This window comes from Lissotriton vulgaris, chromosome 8, assembly GCF_964263255.1.
Source record: "Lissotriton vulgaris chromosome 8, aLisVul1.2, whole genome shotgun sequence".
NCBI classification, from domain to species: domain Eukaryota; kingdom Metazoa; phylum Chordata; class Amphibia; order Caudata; family Salamandridae; genus Lissotriton; species Lissotriton vulgaris.
The window spans coordinates 1395398119-1395414373 of record NC_141696.1 but is presented as its reverse complement, the minus strand read 5'-3'; the positions used below and the strand labels follow the sequence as shown (position 1 = coordinate 1395414373).

The window sequence follows — 16255 nt, the reverse complement described above, 5'->3', positions numbered from 1 at the left end:
GTTTTCAGGGCTCTGCATGGGCTAGGACCAATACCACTCCAAAATCTTTTTTCTTGGTATCAAGCTGCCAGACTTCTGAGATCCTCCTCTGCGTTCCTGGTGAGGATTCCCAGGATTAACAGAGTGAGGATGGGCGGCCGTGCTTTTAGTTTCACGGCCGCCACGTTATGGAATACCCTACCTCTGGCTTTGAGGAGTAGCCAAGATCTGTCCTCTTTCAAAAGGGATCTTAAGATCTACCTGTTCCCAAGAGCAATGTAGTGCACCTCACCTGATGGTTAGATATGGTCTCAGCGCCAGGATACCCTTTTGGGCGACAGTCGCGCTTAACAAGCATTAAATACATACATACCTACATTAATGGTAATCTTTCAAGTTTTTCAATGCTCAGAATCGTATAATCTGCTCCTTTTTGTGCCAAACGGATTTGTTTATCAGTAAGGTTAAAGATACCGAATAATGACGTTGTGTTGATTAAACGCCATGGTACGTAGCCTGAACGCAGATTTTGCAACGTCCAACCAAGCTGTACAATAGAACGTAATTGAGACTGTCCATGTTGTAACATTAGTAAGTCCTGTTCTATTATATCAATAGCAGATGATACAATGCTGTCCAATGATTATATTCTGGAGGACAGAGTCGTTAACCCATTGTCCACTACAGAAAGTGATTTTTCCAAATTAATACGATCAATTTCTCGTATTTTTTCTGCTGTTTCATTTTGCATTACTTTCCAAGCTTCGTTGTATGCAGCGTATATACTGGCCGCTATGAAACGTTTTTGACGCTGTTTGCTTGGTCCCATTATGAAATCACGCAAGTCAGCACCGTCTTTAACCCCTTCGATGCTGGTGACAAAGCCAGCTCGTCATGGGCGTTACCTGCGCTGCGCGCATGACGAGCTGGCTTTGTCACGTAACGCTGTTTTTTTCAAATTTCAGCGCGCAGTGGGAAAACCCGCTAGCGCGCATGCGGTTAAGTAAAGTCAAGTGTTGCTTAATTTCAGCCAGTGTGGATATCTGTAACCACTCAAGGCATAGCTTCCCTACACTGTATGTTGTAACTATCCCTGGATGCTGTCTCTGGGAGTATCTTGGGTCTGGCCTGGTCTTTTGTAACCCCTGTGTTTTGTTCAGGAATCTATCTTGACAGTTATTAGTGTCTGTTGGCCAGATCAACCACTTTTTCCATTCAGGATGTGTTCTGTTTTGGTTAAAAATATGGGTTATGTCTATCTCCACATCTGTAGTGCTATCACCATCAGTTATGGGTTTCGGAATATACAGTGTATTTAAGTCTTTTATCTTAGCTAAGCCAAGACAAGTAGTTTGTTGAATTGTGTCATTCACAAATATCATTTGTTCTGAGATCATGCAGGCCCTAAATAATGCTTCCAGGCCTTGTACTTGCCAATCTTTGGAACCCCAGATCGTTTTTGTTTCAATGTTGTTATTCCAAAACTCGAAACCAAATGTAGACATTTTGTCATAAAATTTTTCTGAATAAATCAATGTAGTATTTGTCAACATTGTTTTCATTCCTGTCCTATTTAACATTTTAAAATAAAACGTTTTCGGATTACTGTTGTTAAATCCTGAGAAGTACTGGAATTTCTCATAAAATGTTTTTGAGCTGCCTTTTGGCTGTGTTGGACAGTGTTCCCATTGGTTATAAAATAAAACATTTCTAGGCTGTGCAGTTTTATGCAAATACTGATCACCAAAGTGGTTATAACAGTATAACTCTTCATAATTCGATGAACCCTGCAAATAATCATGTTCAGTAAATTTGGCTGACATTACTAAATCTGACATCATATTATTAATGTTTTCAAAGTCCCAATCATCAGAGTAAGTACTTAGTGTCACAAAGTCACTTAATGAAACCTTGAACTGGTGTGGATACTTCAAGAGCTCAACCGGGCCAAAAAATGTCATATTCAGTTCTGTCCCATGCTAACCCACCGGGTATTGGTTTGGCTGAGATGTTTACTGATGATAGTTCTCTTTTCTCGATGTGGGAGGATGTGTGAGGCTTTAGGACCAAGTTGATGTTCTGACTTGCTGTGTCCATTGTACTATATTTCCCATCAATGAATTTTCCCAAACTTAGAACCATGATGAGCCAAAGCTTTTGCATTTGTCTTTGTTTCATTAGAATAGTCAGAGGCTACATCATTGTAGATTGGTGTTTCTTGACGAACTGTTACTATTTGGGTTTCAAGAGGCACAAGTTCCATGGCATTATTGCATAGTCCTTTTTTATTTACTGCAGGTTTATCAAATTTGATTAGTCTCTCAGCATGAGCCTCTTGGATTGTAGCAAATTTCGGTATTCTGCTATTTCTTGGGAGTCCACTGGGCCTACTACTTATTATTGACCACATGATTGTGGTGTTACCAGGTCGATGGATACAACTCGGTTCTCCTTTTTACATGCAAGGGGCGGTAGTACAACTGATCTCGTTCCGCTGATGGCTAAGACAGGTACAGGTTTTCTGTAAGAAGGCCCAAATACCTTCTTTACCGCAATCTTATCTCTGACCAGATCCCCAATCTTTGGAATCCAGACAGGTCTTGCTGGGATAGGTGGTTTTTCTTCAGTGGTTGTCGGCTGTTTCAATTTTATGTTACTCAGGCTTTTTCTTGTTTCATTTAGATCCTGTAAAACAGCCAAACGGTCTTTGATATCAAAGCATTTTTCTTCTACCACTGAAGTGTGACAGGCAAGATCATGAATTAGCATTCTAGTACCGAACAATAGTTCGTATGGAGTGAGACCTTTTAGAGAATTTCTTGGCAGATTATTAAGACTACGTTGGACACTTGTTAAATGTTTGACCCACCCATCACCCGAACCTAATACCCTCGCCGTTATAGATTGCTTTATGTCCCGGTTTTTTCTTTCCACTACCGCATTTCCCTCAGGATGGAAGGGAGAAGAGTACCGCAATGCGATGCCCATGCTGTTCATGGCCTCTTTGTAAGCTCGAGAGCTGAACGCAGGACCCTGATCAGAATTAGCATGCCAATTGCGTATATGCCGATAAAGATTTGCAAATCTTTTTATAACAGTTCTGGCGTCAGCCGAATGCTGCTGGTCTACATATTCAAGTTAATTTGTCTTAATAATTATTGGGACGCATTTCTCTGGTTGGATTTCTGTATCATAGAAAGCCAGAAGCTTCCCAACAAAGATGTACGGGCAGTAGTTTGGTCCGGTTCACAGCTGCGATCTCTGTTGCAGTCTGGACAATCCATTGCAAATTTGTAAATTTGCACGCTGATTCCCGGCCACCAGTACTCTGATTGTAATTCTATTAAGGATTTCAAGATCTGTTGGTGCCTCGGACCCAGTCCCATGTGTGCGCTTTCAATCAAGAAAACACTCCGGTTCGTGTTTGGAATTACTCTATCCCCCACTCCAGGGATTTGAGCAAACGGAACAGAGTTTGCATCTATTATGTATGTATTACTGAGTGGATAGTTGAGAGGTAATGCTGCATAATTTCCTTTTAATAAGGCTTTTACTGCCAGCATGGTTTCACCATCTATATGTTTTTCTGAACGCTTTTCAGTGGCTACGGAAGCTGGTTGAACCGCTTCCGCTGTGGCTGTGTCAGCCAATGAATTCCCTGCAACGTGACCGCCATCACGTTGATGACTCAGTGCGTGTATCACGTGAGTCTTCTGTAGTTCTTTCTTTAAAAGAACTACTTGTTCCCAAAGCGATTTATGCTTTATAGTGGCACCTGTGTCATCTTTGTAACCGTTTTTACTCCATGTCTGCATGTCACTGTTGTAAGACTTGACGCAGAAATGCGAATCGCACACTATTAGTGTCGGGAATTCACGATCGGCATTTTCAAGCGCCATATTTAAAGATCTTATTTCAGCTCGCTCAGCTGAACAGTTTCTGATTGATTCAGTTTTGGTAATCATCAGTCTGAATTTACCAGAGCGTCAGCGACCTTTAACAATCGCGCACGCTGCTTTGTACGATTTTTCCACTACATTGTAGTGTTGTGCAAATCTGTCCATGTAGATTACACAAGTGTACTTTTCTAGAGGCAGAATTTCGATTGGCAGAGGATATTCTTGTTCGTACTCTAGATCATCTATTTTCTTCAGTTTCGCATCAAAATAGTATTTCACGTCTTCTGCAGCAAGAGAATTTTTCCATTGTATCCATTCTGGATCGAATGCCACAGCATTTAAATTGCGTGTGCACGTTAATGCCTCAAGGGCTGATTCTGCTGTAAAAACAGTTATCCTTCTGCCTTGGGCTTGGGCTCTTTCTTTTGCTACAGCAGTTTGAACCGCTAACAGAATTTTTTCTGTAGAACTGGATTTCATTTCAGCTTTAGTGTACAAATGTGATTTGTAAGCTATAGGTACCGTTTCTCCCTCATTAGAGGTCAGGTATGTGAATCCGCATCTTCCTGGGATAACTCGGATTACAAGATTGCGTGTGTTTTCACGTGTTTGCAATTTTGTTTTAGTTAACATGTGTGTTTGTATTGATCTCAAAAATTTCTGTGTGTTTCTGAGTCCAATTTATTGGTTTGAAATCAGGTCATATTAATTCATAGAGAGGTTTAACTCTCTCTGCATAATTTAGTATGTGTGTTCTTCCGAAATTCAGGAAACCTAGTATTGATTGTAAATTCTTCAGCGTTTTTTGGGCTTGGACTACTGCACATTTCTCAAAGAAATTGTCTGCCAGGCTCTTGCCTTCACTTGATAATTCATATCCTAAAAATAGGACTGTTAGATGGGCAATTCGTGACTTTTTAAAGTTAAATTTGTCATGATCTGTCTAATTGCGCCTGCATGACTAAGACTCCCAGAATGCTAAGAAGAGGGCGGAGTCAAACCCTTATATTCCCAGCGTTCACCAGGGCGCGCTGTAAGAGATTACGATTCTGAACCTTGTTTGTTTCGTTTTGGGTTCCCTGCTGAGGAACTATTGTTCGGAATTTGAGAAAGGAAGCGTTTTGACCTCTAAGGCGTTCCTGGTATTAGAGTTATCCTCCTTGGACGAGACGGCGAAAATCGAACTTCGCTTTCCTTCCTTCCCGTGTGCGGCTGCCGCGGGGAAGGATTTGCGTGTTCTCGGCGGAGACACGTTTGTTTTGGATTTCACAGGCAGAGGGAAGTCCTTCCAGATCCCGCTCTTTCACCCTTCTCGCTTGCGGCTGCAGCGAGGAAGGGTTCTAAGATCCTGTGTTCTCGGCGGAGACACGTTGGTTTGGAACTTGCAAGCGGAGGGAATCCCAGCTACTATTTCGGCATTCACGTCCTTCTCGCATGCGGCTGCAGCGAGGAAGGAATTAGCCTCATTCAGGGGAAACCAGTTGTTGCACGGATTGTGATTCCTGTGGATTAGTGCATCGACGAACATTCGCATTTGCTACAGGACAGAAAAGGTGCGTATCAAATAACTCCATCTACAAGCTGGTAAGCCTCGGAGGAGGTTGGATCTCTTTTTAATATTTTTGAGTGTTCCATATTTAGTTGGGCCCAGCTAGGAATACTAATTGGTTTCTATTTTTGTTCAATACTTGGATGAACTGGTATAGTTCTACAGACTATACTAAATCCTTACCCTCCAGTGCCCTGATTTGACTTTTATTCATTGATGAGCATTCCCAGCTCTGGGTTACTGGAGAGAGTTTTTATAATTTCCGGGGAAGTGAGATAAGGGTATGTGTGCTTGTTTGTATGTCCTTGATCTTTATCAAGAAGTATAAATGAACAAACAGTAACCTTTGGTTTATTTTAAGGGAGCAACTACGTATAGAGAATTATCTATGAAACAGAGAGGCAGAGGTCACCTCCTGATTATTGGGGTATGTATAGGTTCATTAGTGAGAATTGAATGAGAGTAGTTAGAATTGATGGTTTAATTCTTGCCTTTTGTCGTTTCAGCTATCCCTTCCATTGCTGTTCCTTCCCTTACCCTTCGATGACTTATCCCTCGCTTGATTACCTCTACGCTCTGTGTTGTTGTTCTAGTCAGAGTGTGGTGAAATCAGGTGGTGGACTCCTTTCAGCATCACCCTGATCCCGAGGAGGAGCCGATTGTGACAGAATCTCTTACCCAAGAATTATACCCCTCCCGGTCAGGGGGTGCTGAAAGATGACCACTAAGCATGGGCGAATTTTGCGAATTCGTGATCCGCGAATTTGCGGATTTGCAAATTCGCGATCCGCAAAATTCGCGAATTTGTGCGAATTTTTGTTTTTTTGAGTGTTCGGTGGGTTTTTGGCGTGTTCGCGGGGTTTTTTGCGTGTTCGCGGGGCTTTTTGCGTCTTCGCGAGCCGCTTGCATAGCGAAGTTACCCATGCAGTCGTTTATGGGAGAGGGAGATAGATAGATAGATAGATAGATAGATAGATAGATAGATAGTAGATAGAGAGAGAAAGAGAGGGAAAGAGAGAGGGAGAGAGAGAACGAGAGAAAGAGAGAAAGAAAGAGAGGCCGGATCTCTGAAGGGCCAGATTCCTGAGTTGCCCCTACAGAACATACAGCTTTTTATTTTCAGCAAAATGCATATGAAAATTGTGCTGAAAAGGTCTCTTTTAGTTTAACCCCTCCTGACAACTCAAAATGGGTGTATTTGCCATCCTCTCCCTTCTTCCTGTTTTTTATATCTGTAAGTGCTTCCTGATGAGGTTTAATTCCTTGGACAGGTGCCTCGTTGCCTACTTGTAACTATTCTCGGACCCTGCTTCAAGGGTCAGAGCAGGGTCAGAGAATAGTTGCAAGTAGGCAACTAGGCGCCAGGAAGCAATTAGCAGCAGGTGTCCAAGTTGAAGATAATTTGTTTGTAACCCTTTTGTAAAAGGTTACAAAGAAATTAGGTTCAACTTTTGCACCTGCTGCTGTAACCCTTGCTTGGCTGAAAATTCGTCCCCGCTGATTCGCGGATTTTACCGCGATTTCGCGAGATTCGCAGATCGCGAAATCGCAGAAAATCCGCAAATTCGCCCGCGAAACGGATTTCACGGCCACCCTTAATGACCACAGTAGAAGATGTGATGCAGGCATTGTTGGTTGTGCAGCAAGAGTTGATAAATTCAAATCCATTTCTTTACAGCCTTAGGTGATCTTTGACCATATTCCCAAACTCCCCCATTCAAATCAGAGTCTCCCTTCATCTAGACAAAGACAATGATTCTTACCTCCCAAACAGTGTACAGTGCAATGAAAATGATGTCAAGCACTTTAAAGAAAAATGCACAAAAAAACACCCTGGGGGGAGGAGCCAAGATGGCCGCGGAGACGGACGTGTAGTCTCCCGGCTCCCGGAGCCCTTATCTCCCGCACAGCCATCCTGGTCGCTATCCTGCTATTTGGTACCAGCGGGATGTTTGGAAACGTTTCCTGACTTTGCGGGTGTTCCTCCGATGTCCCTGCCTGCTTGCTAACTTGGGGTATCGTCGAGACACACGCCGACCCCTCTCCTGGTCCTGGACCCGGGTCCTGCGATACAGCGCACCGCCTGTGTCCACTGCAGCTGCGGGTGCCGATCGCTCTGGAACGGTGCTGTCATCCTTTGTGGTCGTTTACACCGGACGCTGGTGTGGAGGGCGCTGCTGGCCAGCTGGGAGTCTATCTCATCTCCTTCTCCGTGGGACTTTGAAGGTGAGCCGCGCTTCGCTCCCTCCAGTGTTGGAGATGCCCCGGGCCACCGGGGCTCCTTTCTTGCCTGGCCTCTGCCTGATCCGAGCGGAAAGGGACGCCTCGATGTGAGCCGTCCACGATTACGAACTTGTCTTGGTCCGAAAAGATTGACTATTGTGCCACGGCGCTGACCTCGCCGGTGATCCTTTGTTGTCCCTGGAGGCAGTATTAAGACGGCTGGTTCCCCAACAACTATGGCGGACGGTGCCTCGGCTCCCGCCCGGTGTGCCCGGCTCATACCCGATTGTGAAGCGGACCTGCCTACTGCGCCTCGCACCGAGGGGGTAATGAATAATCTACAGTCGTTTACTCTTGCTTCTGTGCTTTGTGCCCTCACTCGACTGCGGAATGACTGGCGTGAAAACTCGAGACTGTTAAGGGAGAAACTGGATGGGTGCGTGACTGGATCATGCGATACTTTGCCTGGTCTCTCCTCTTGCAATGTCTACCAGCCTCCGCTGATCCCTGTCAATGATACGTTGTTGCCGCGGGAGTGTGTTCCTAAACTGCAACTTTGCGTGGATACAGAGAGTGAGCTGCGATTTAATCGCCCTGGCGCTGATACAGTGTCTCTTTCCCCGGTGCGACATTCAACCTTGCCTACTGAGTCTACGGGGCTGCTGCTACAACATCAGACTGTCCCTATATACTGTGCCTATTCAATGGAGACATTGACACCTTCTGCAATGCAAAAAGTTATTATATTGAGAATGCAGCTCCTTCCATGTGTCGGCTCTGGTTGGGACTGGCGACGTCCATTTTGTCCCTGGACATTCCTTCATCATCGAGTGCGGCCATTTTGCCCCTTTGTTCTCACTGGGGCGGGCTTTCTCCTTTTTTCCTACGGTTGTGGCCTTTCACGGGGGGTGGGTGCGGTGGGTCGCCCGAGATCGGGCCAGGGCTAGGCGATTTCTTTAATGTGATGGACGCATTGTTGGGCGGGGACTAGGATGGGACTGTTTTTGTTATTTTGTTTGATTTACTTGCACATTTGGAAATGACTCTCCCCACCTACAGTGCCGCTTGCTACTTTTGTCGTGCTGATGATACTTGGGGTGGGGGATGCTTACGGGGCCGATGGAGACCGGGAGTATGTTTACTTTCCTCCTCCCACTTTCTCTGAGAGTTGGAGATTGGGATCGTTTTTTCTCTCTCTCTCTACTCTCTTTCCCACTTGGGGGTCTCTTGGGGCGACAGGCATGCCTATTGGGGGGGGGTGGGCCGTGGCCTTCCGCTGGTATGCAGGGTGGGGGGGATGGGATGTGTTTTATGTTTTCTCTTTGTTTCTATGGCCCTCTTTCTTTTTCTTCTCTTTCTCTGTTTCTCTCTCTTTTACACCTCTTCGCTTCCTTTGGGGTTGGGGTTCCGTGTCATTAGGGAGTTTATGGTATTCTATCATTATGTGACATAGCTGTGGGTCCTGGTTCTTTATTAGTGGTCAAATTATTTTCTGATAACTGCCTTCCTCTATCACACCTCCTTCTGGGTGCTCCTTGAATCATGATAGCTATCCTGGTCAATGATTAGCCTCTACTCTTTTCGTAGTTTTATAAATTGTACTCAACAAAATCATAAAATTAAACCTTTTTCTATCCTTATGCTATGGTTCTATGCTCCGCACGCTACTCTTCGCTCAGAGACTGCTTTAACGGCGTTCTGTCCCGATGGTGTTTTTTTTATCCTTTTCTCATATGTCATAGCGGCCGGCCCCGAGGGGTTGTAGGCAGACGCTGTGTATTGCACACTCTACAAATAAAGGTTTAAAAAAAAAAAAACACCCTGAAAATTAAATTACATTTTGACGTTCGGCACATCCCCAGTTTTCTGAAAATTAAATATTAGAATGTTACTCTTATGACATTTCTTGCTGTGCCGTTTTCTATTATTCGTTTCAGGATGTACTCTAACACAGTCTTTTGAAGTAACCCCTCAAATTTGACTAGTGGCTAAATGTTTTTTTTTTTCATTTGATAACTTTATTTCGGTCGGAGACCATAAAAGTGCAATTAAAATACATACAAGGCACGTGAGATTAAAACAATACATAGCAAGCAATCAATAAAAAGAGAATTAAACTCAAAAGTTATCAAAGAACAACAGTGTAAAATTCATACTCAATCACAGATTTATAGGAAAGTTTGCCTTCTGCGCCACATACCGAATAGGAAGCGGGATACAGCTAAAACAATGGGGGGGGGGGGGGGGGGTATCGGAAATTAAGACCCGGTAAGCCTGTGCAAAGTGTTGAAATCCTATATTCCTACATAACGCGGTTAACCAACATTTCCTTATGATTGTATACGCAGGACAAAAAAACATAAGATGGGGACGTCTTCTCTTTTGCAGTTACAAGCAGGGCATGCTTCCCTATCTGTCTTTGACCACTTGGAGGTGAATGCCCTAACAGGTAGGCTGCCATGTCTTAGCTGGAGTTACAACTTCCTCTCTAAAGGCGGTTGTATTGCATCTAAGAATTCCTCAAATCGAGATTCCATTTTTATTAAGAGGAACTCTGCAGACAGCCTACCCAAGGTTTCCGATCTCTGTAGAGTTAGTGAGTTCTGTCTCCTCATCTGGGTTAATAATTCAGATTTAGACATCCCCGGGCAGCACTGCTCAAGTGTCTCCCAGAACTGCGGCGTGCCTATCCGTACGCTAAGAGCTCTAATATGGAGCAACCATGGGATATTTTTACTTTTTAAGGAAAGCCAGACCTCCAGAAACTCTGCTCTATAGGATCCCAGTTCTGGGACTGACCACAGCCTCTTCCAATAGAGCATACGCCGTGCAGCTACAAACTCCTCTATTGACTCCAGCCCCAAATCAAATCGCAGAGGAATAAGTGGTGTACTCGGAGGTAAACCCTCCAAATTCCTCATAAAATTGGGTTTTTGTTTCTCTGTTGCATTGCAACGAATGCATCTTGGACTTGATGACCCACACCTGTAAACTCAAGATCACACACTAAGCACGGTTCATACAGATTTTATTATTACTTATTGGAGGGCATAATGCATTGTTGGAAGAAATGGCTCCATTCCACTCTAATTCAGAATTCTCTGACAGTCTCTTATTCCACAGAACATGACCACGCCGACTAAGTACTATAACAAATCCACAATACCATCCTTTCAGTGAAACGGCGCGCTACAGAGAAAAGAGAACATTCTGGAGTATTCTCCAGGAGTCCACTAAAAAATTGAAAGGACTTAGCTCAAACATTTTATTTAATATGGTATATTAATATGACATCAATTGAATATATGTTGTGTTTTTGCATCTCCAATGTTTGAAACAAATATTGGCAAAGCAAATAGATCTCATATAGGCAAGAACCTACTGGCTTTGCCAATGCTGGTTAACTCTTGATTTTTTGTAAGATCAAATACATTTGCTTGAAATATCTAGTGTGGTGTTCTTGGTAGGAGATAGCTCTTGTGGATGTAACCAGGTGCAGTCAACTTTACTGCAGCATATTTTAATTAATCTTGATAGTTACTTTCCAAGTGATGGTCCTGCTACAGCGACATTCAGATACTGCCATCCCCTAATAATATCCTATTGATTTTTCATTAATCCCATTGGAACAGTTTACAGAAATTGCCTATTTTAATGTTGTTGTCATTTGCTATTGAAATATCCTTTTCGGTTCAATATGTACACCAGACAGAACTTACACCAGAATAAAATTTGGTCTATAAACATAGAATAATGGTTCGAATTGTGGGGAGAATCTCCAAGAATTATTTAGGATTATAATTCACAAGTCTAGAAGATAATTTATTGGAAATACATATCTAATCTACGCAGAAGACTAGACAGCACAAATTGAAACAGTAATTAAAAGACTATAAATAAAAACTTACTTCATAAACTGGATGGCCAAAGCTTAGTATGCCACGGACAAAATCTGGGATGTGCTGAAACAAAATTGAAAAAGAATTCTTGAATCAAAAGGAAAATTATTAATAGCATTGGCGGGTGAGAATTTAAACTTGAGACCGTTTCATATTAACGACTGCAGTTACTCAGGCTCTCTTTACAAGGAATGGTGAAGATGTTCAAAATCGTATACTTTGTGCACAATAGTGGAATCTACTGAGCACTACTGCAAACACCACCTTGCCAGGAGTTCACCAAATGCAAGACCACTGGCCAACCTTGTTAAAGTCAACCAAAACCTGACTTTCAACACCACAAAACTAAACAGAAACCATCAATCAAGCAATAATTCTCCTAAAGAGCCTAAATAATCTCCCACAGCACTTTCAGTGCTACACTTACTCCTGCTAATCACCCTCCACTCTACATTAACATTCCGCAACAGCAGACCTTATGAAATACAACCTGAAGGCTCCATTTGTTGCAGAAAAACTGTCACATCCTTGCCCATTTTTGGTAAGCAAACCAAAATGGTTAAACACATTGCATCAACTAAGACATAAATTTGCAAGCAAAAGCATTTGCAGCCAAACCTCCATAAGTCATACAAACACAAATAGATTTCAAGTTCTTAGCTTCTGCCGCTCACTTACAGATGTGCACATCTTAACTTCCAACCTCAATTTGTGACCCCCCCAGGCGTTCAACCAGGCTTTCACAAATTAATTAACCTGATTTTGTAGCACTCACCTCCCTCGCCAACATCAACATCATCTTCATGGATGCAACCCACTCCTCTACCTCTAGGTCATGCCCACCTCACAAACCCACACGCTTCCCTTTCCCACCACAGCATAGTGTTGTAAATGAATCTAGGACCCTAGTGTAATTTTCCCGATTCATGCCCTTATATAGGTATACTTTATCATATCCTTATATAGGCATAGAAATCACTACCATATTTGGCCTAATCCATACAGCCCAAATACGGCATGGCTACTTCCACTAAGTTCCGAGAATCAACAACAATTTCTTGGAAAAATCTGCCTTCAGCAGCTAGGGACTTCCCCCTGCTTGAATATTAAGTTCTCCAAGAACTCCTGGCGTTTTCCAAGAATTTTGCCTTTGAGTGACGTTATTAAGTCCAAACATGCGTCAAACTTGGCACTTTCAAAGTATAAATATGCCTAGGTTTGCCCAAACAAACACACGGTGGTTTGGAGCAGATCGACTATCTACTTGCCCGACGCCCTGTAGCAGCAAGTGCCGAAGGAAGCCGACCCTTCAGCTGGCGCACTGAGAGACGCTGTCTTTTCTCTAGCCGAGAAATCCAGCTCCAGTGTTTCCGGCTTACCCTTGCGGGTATCTGGGAAATCGAGTCCTGAGAGAGAGAGATACAAGACCTCCTTCATTCTAAAACCAAGGTACGGAGCTGATTAGACCCCTTAGAGAATTCTTGGAATAGATTCCTGGCAGAGAACTACTAAACTTAGGCTACTCCTCACTTACTTCTTCCCTCGTACTAGACTTAGGTTAGGAACACCGGGGTAGGTGTATTTTAGAAGCACCAGTTGAGTACTTTTAGTCATTATTTATTACTGTATGTATTTTATACATTTTATGCACTTTTATGGCTTAGAAACCATATCATGCTTTTACAGTACTACTTTATAATACTGTTCGTATCATATGCATTGTACTTTATAACCAGTATTACGATTGTAGCAGTTCATTTCCAATGCTTGAGAAAGAAGACTGTTCAATAAATACTTTTATTGAAAACGCTGGTCTCTCTATTTCTCTGCATCTCTGGTGAAAAGAAGCATGCACGATTGACTGAGTAAAATAATTATCTATTGTTTCCGTGACTCTAGAGATTTGATTTCTTATTCGTGGGAAACAAAGTTGTCATGTTTATGCGGTTGTCAGAAACTAATCCCTTCTTGTTTATTTGAGAAAGTTCTCTAATGACCTCTGAGCTAGCTGGCACTCACAATTAAGTTTAATATATAGGATAGAGACCTACTTGACTTCAGTCCTACGTCTAAACTATAGTTTACATTATTCCAATGCGTAGAGCCTATTGGGAATATAGGAACTACACTACAATAGCATGGAGTTCATTAGGAACAATGGACAAACCTGCAGGTCAAAAAAATGCTTTGATAAATCCATTCAAATGTCAATGTCCCAAAACAAGCGGGCATTTTCACAAGGTATGGCCAACATCCATCTAGACAGCATTACACCAATTGATAATCAGAGAAATGCACTCATCGAAGCAGTCATTTGCTGTACCACTCACTCACAATGAGTCTTCCCTACCTTACTGAAAACATTCCAGACATCAAATACTTATTGAAGATGATAGACTTGGTGTATCACACGCAACACAAACAAACCAGCTGCCAATGCTGAATCCCCGCACTCAGACTACTACACACAAGTGGAGCTCTTTGGACCAAGATTGGTTGCGCTCTGTGAGGAGATAAACTGACCTTGCTCATTGCCCGAGGACTCTGCTAACAGCTTGCAGGACCCGTTTCGCGGCATAAAGACTCCTGTCATCTCTGTCTGTACGGGAACGGCAAGGGCACAACAGGGTTGCGAGCGTTGATTGCACAGGGACTCCGTCTCCCAGGAGCCCCTATCTGACACACCTTTTACAGCTGGTCCGCTCTCCCTGCCTGCCTGCCCCGCCCACCGCCCACGAAGGATTAAAGCCTGCTGTGCTTAATAACAGGAGGGACGCTGCAGTTTGAAATTGGTTGCGCTCTGTGAGGAGATAAACTGACCTTGCTCATTGCCCGAGGACTCTGCTAACAGCTTGCCGGACCCGCTTTGCGGGTTAAAGACTCCTGTCATCTCTGTCTGTACGGGAATGGAGAGGGCACAACAGGGCTGCGAGCGTTGATTGCACAGGGACTCCGTCTCCCAGGAGCCCCTGTCTGACACACCTTTTACAGCTGGTCCGCTCTCCCTGCCTGCCTGCCCCGCCCACCGCCCATTGCCCTCTTCCCCCCTCCCCCTTCCTATATAGTAAGCTTTCTCTACCTCTGCGCAGGAGCGTCCCGTGAGAAGCCCGGGACAAGGGCGGGACCGTCTGAGGCGATCAGAGGCTGAAGTAGGCTGGGCTGGGCCCTGTCCCTTTGGGTTTCGTTTTCAGTTATTAGCCTCTGGTCCTATTCTCTCCTTAGTTAGAATTTAATATTTCTGTCTTGTACTATATTTGTCCTCTCTTGTCGGAATCTTGTTTGTTTTAATTATGATGGCAAAAAAACTTCGCTCAGGTCGAGTATTAGTGGGGAGGACAGGTTCCAAAACAAAATCTAATCCCCTCTAATCCCCTGCGGAACAAAATTAACTCTACTTTGCAACTGAAAGGTCAATGTCAATTGTTTAATTTATGGGAAAGGGGAAAAGAGAAAATGACATCAGATGTTGTAAATCCCATCGATCTAAAGGGCGTAGAATCTGAGGTAGCACCTCCCTCTACTAAAGACATTAATAATTTGTCTGATATCCCATTATCGCTACATCTTGGGAATACTTTACATGATGGGGCTTCTGGCGCTAATGATTTGAAATCCTCCAACAACTTGTTTATAAAATCACCTGAAGTAACAGAAAATAATTTATTTTTTCCAAATGTAGAGGAACTACAAGTTTCCCCTGGCCCTTCTCAGTCTAAGTCCCCAATTTTGGAGGGTGACTTCACTTTACCTGATATTGACTCACGGGTTTAAAAGAGGTATTCAAAGTCTGTTCAAGCCAAAGCCATGGTTACGACAATCGATAATGAAGTCCCCATTATCCCTAGGGTCCATCTCTACAGTAGTACCCCTTCCAATAAATCAGATCTCTCTGCACCCCAACTAAACCTTTCTTCCAACCATGACACTAATTTGAATAACTTTTTTCCTAGTTCCCCGACTGGTAATGATAATTTATTTTCTAAAACCATGTCTTCTTTGGAATATTTGTTATCTTCTATTCTCAGTTTATTGGAGAAATTTGTTGGAGGCTCCGATTGTGTCCTAGATATAGTTACCCAAATCCTTAGGGTTCTATTACATAAAAAAGGGGGGTCCATTCTTGAGTCACATCTTAAGCCGGACAATTTATCGTTGATTCAAAATAAAGACAATATGTCTCCCAAGGAGATGGAAAATTTATATCCATCCCAAAAGGATATGAACCCCGCATCTGATGGGCGGTTTGGAAGTAATCTGGCAAGTATCCCGTATGATCGCAGCGTCCCTAATGTAGCGTCTGTCGGAAGCAATTGTATTGCCATCCTGGATGATGTGATAGAACCCATGTTAGATCCTGTTATAGCTCAAAATACAGATACGCCCCCTGTATTTCCTATATTTTCTTCACATTTAAAGATGGGAAAACAGACACCCATTGAACCCCCAATAAACGATGCCAAGGTAGCCCCTATAAAGCAAAAAAAAGAATAGAGTAAAAAAAAAGGAAACCTGTTCGAAGATTCTATAAAAAAAGACAGAAGGGCGTGGCCAAGATGGCGTCGGAGTAGGACGCTCCTTCGAGCCTCTCCGGCGCCGATCCAGCATAGCATCGTATAGCACGGTCCAGGGTGTGCTGACCAGCTACCGGAGGCCAGCGGAGGTCACCGACACTTGGGGGTGCGGTCCGGTGCTGTCGGTGGAGCGGT

The 16255-nt window shown here is 43.5% G+C and overlaps 1 protein-coding gene across 1 annotated transcript in view; it reads right to left on the bottom strand.

The window, feature by feature from the left end:
- Positions 1-16255, bottom strand: part of LOC147698809 (E3 ubiquitin-protein ligase TTC3-like) — a 1497644-nt gene that overhangs the window by 1287910 nt on the left and 193479 nt on the right. The window contains exon 6 of the mRNA XM_086935406.1: positions 11559-11612. Coding sequence (XP_086791532.1) covers positions 11559-11612 — 54 coding nt within the window. The remainder of the gene's footprint in view (positions 1-11558; positions 11613-16255) is intronic.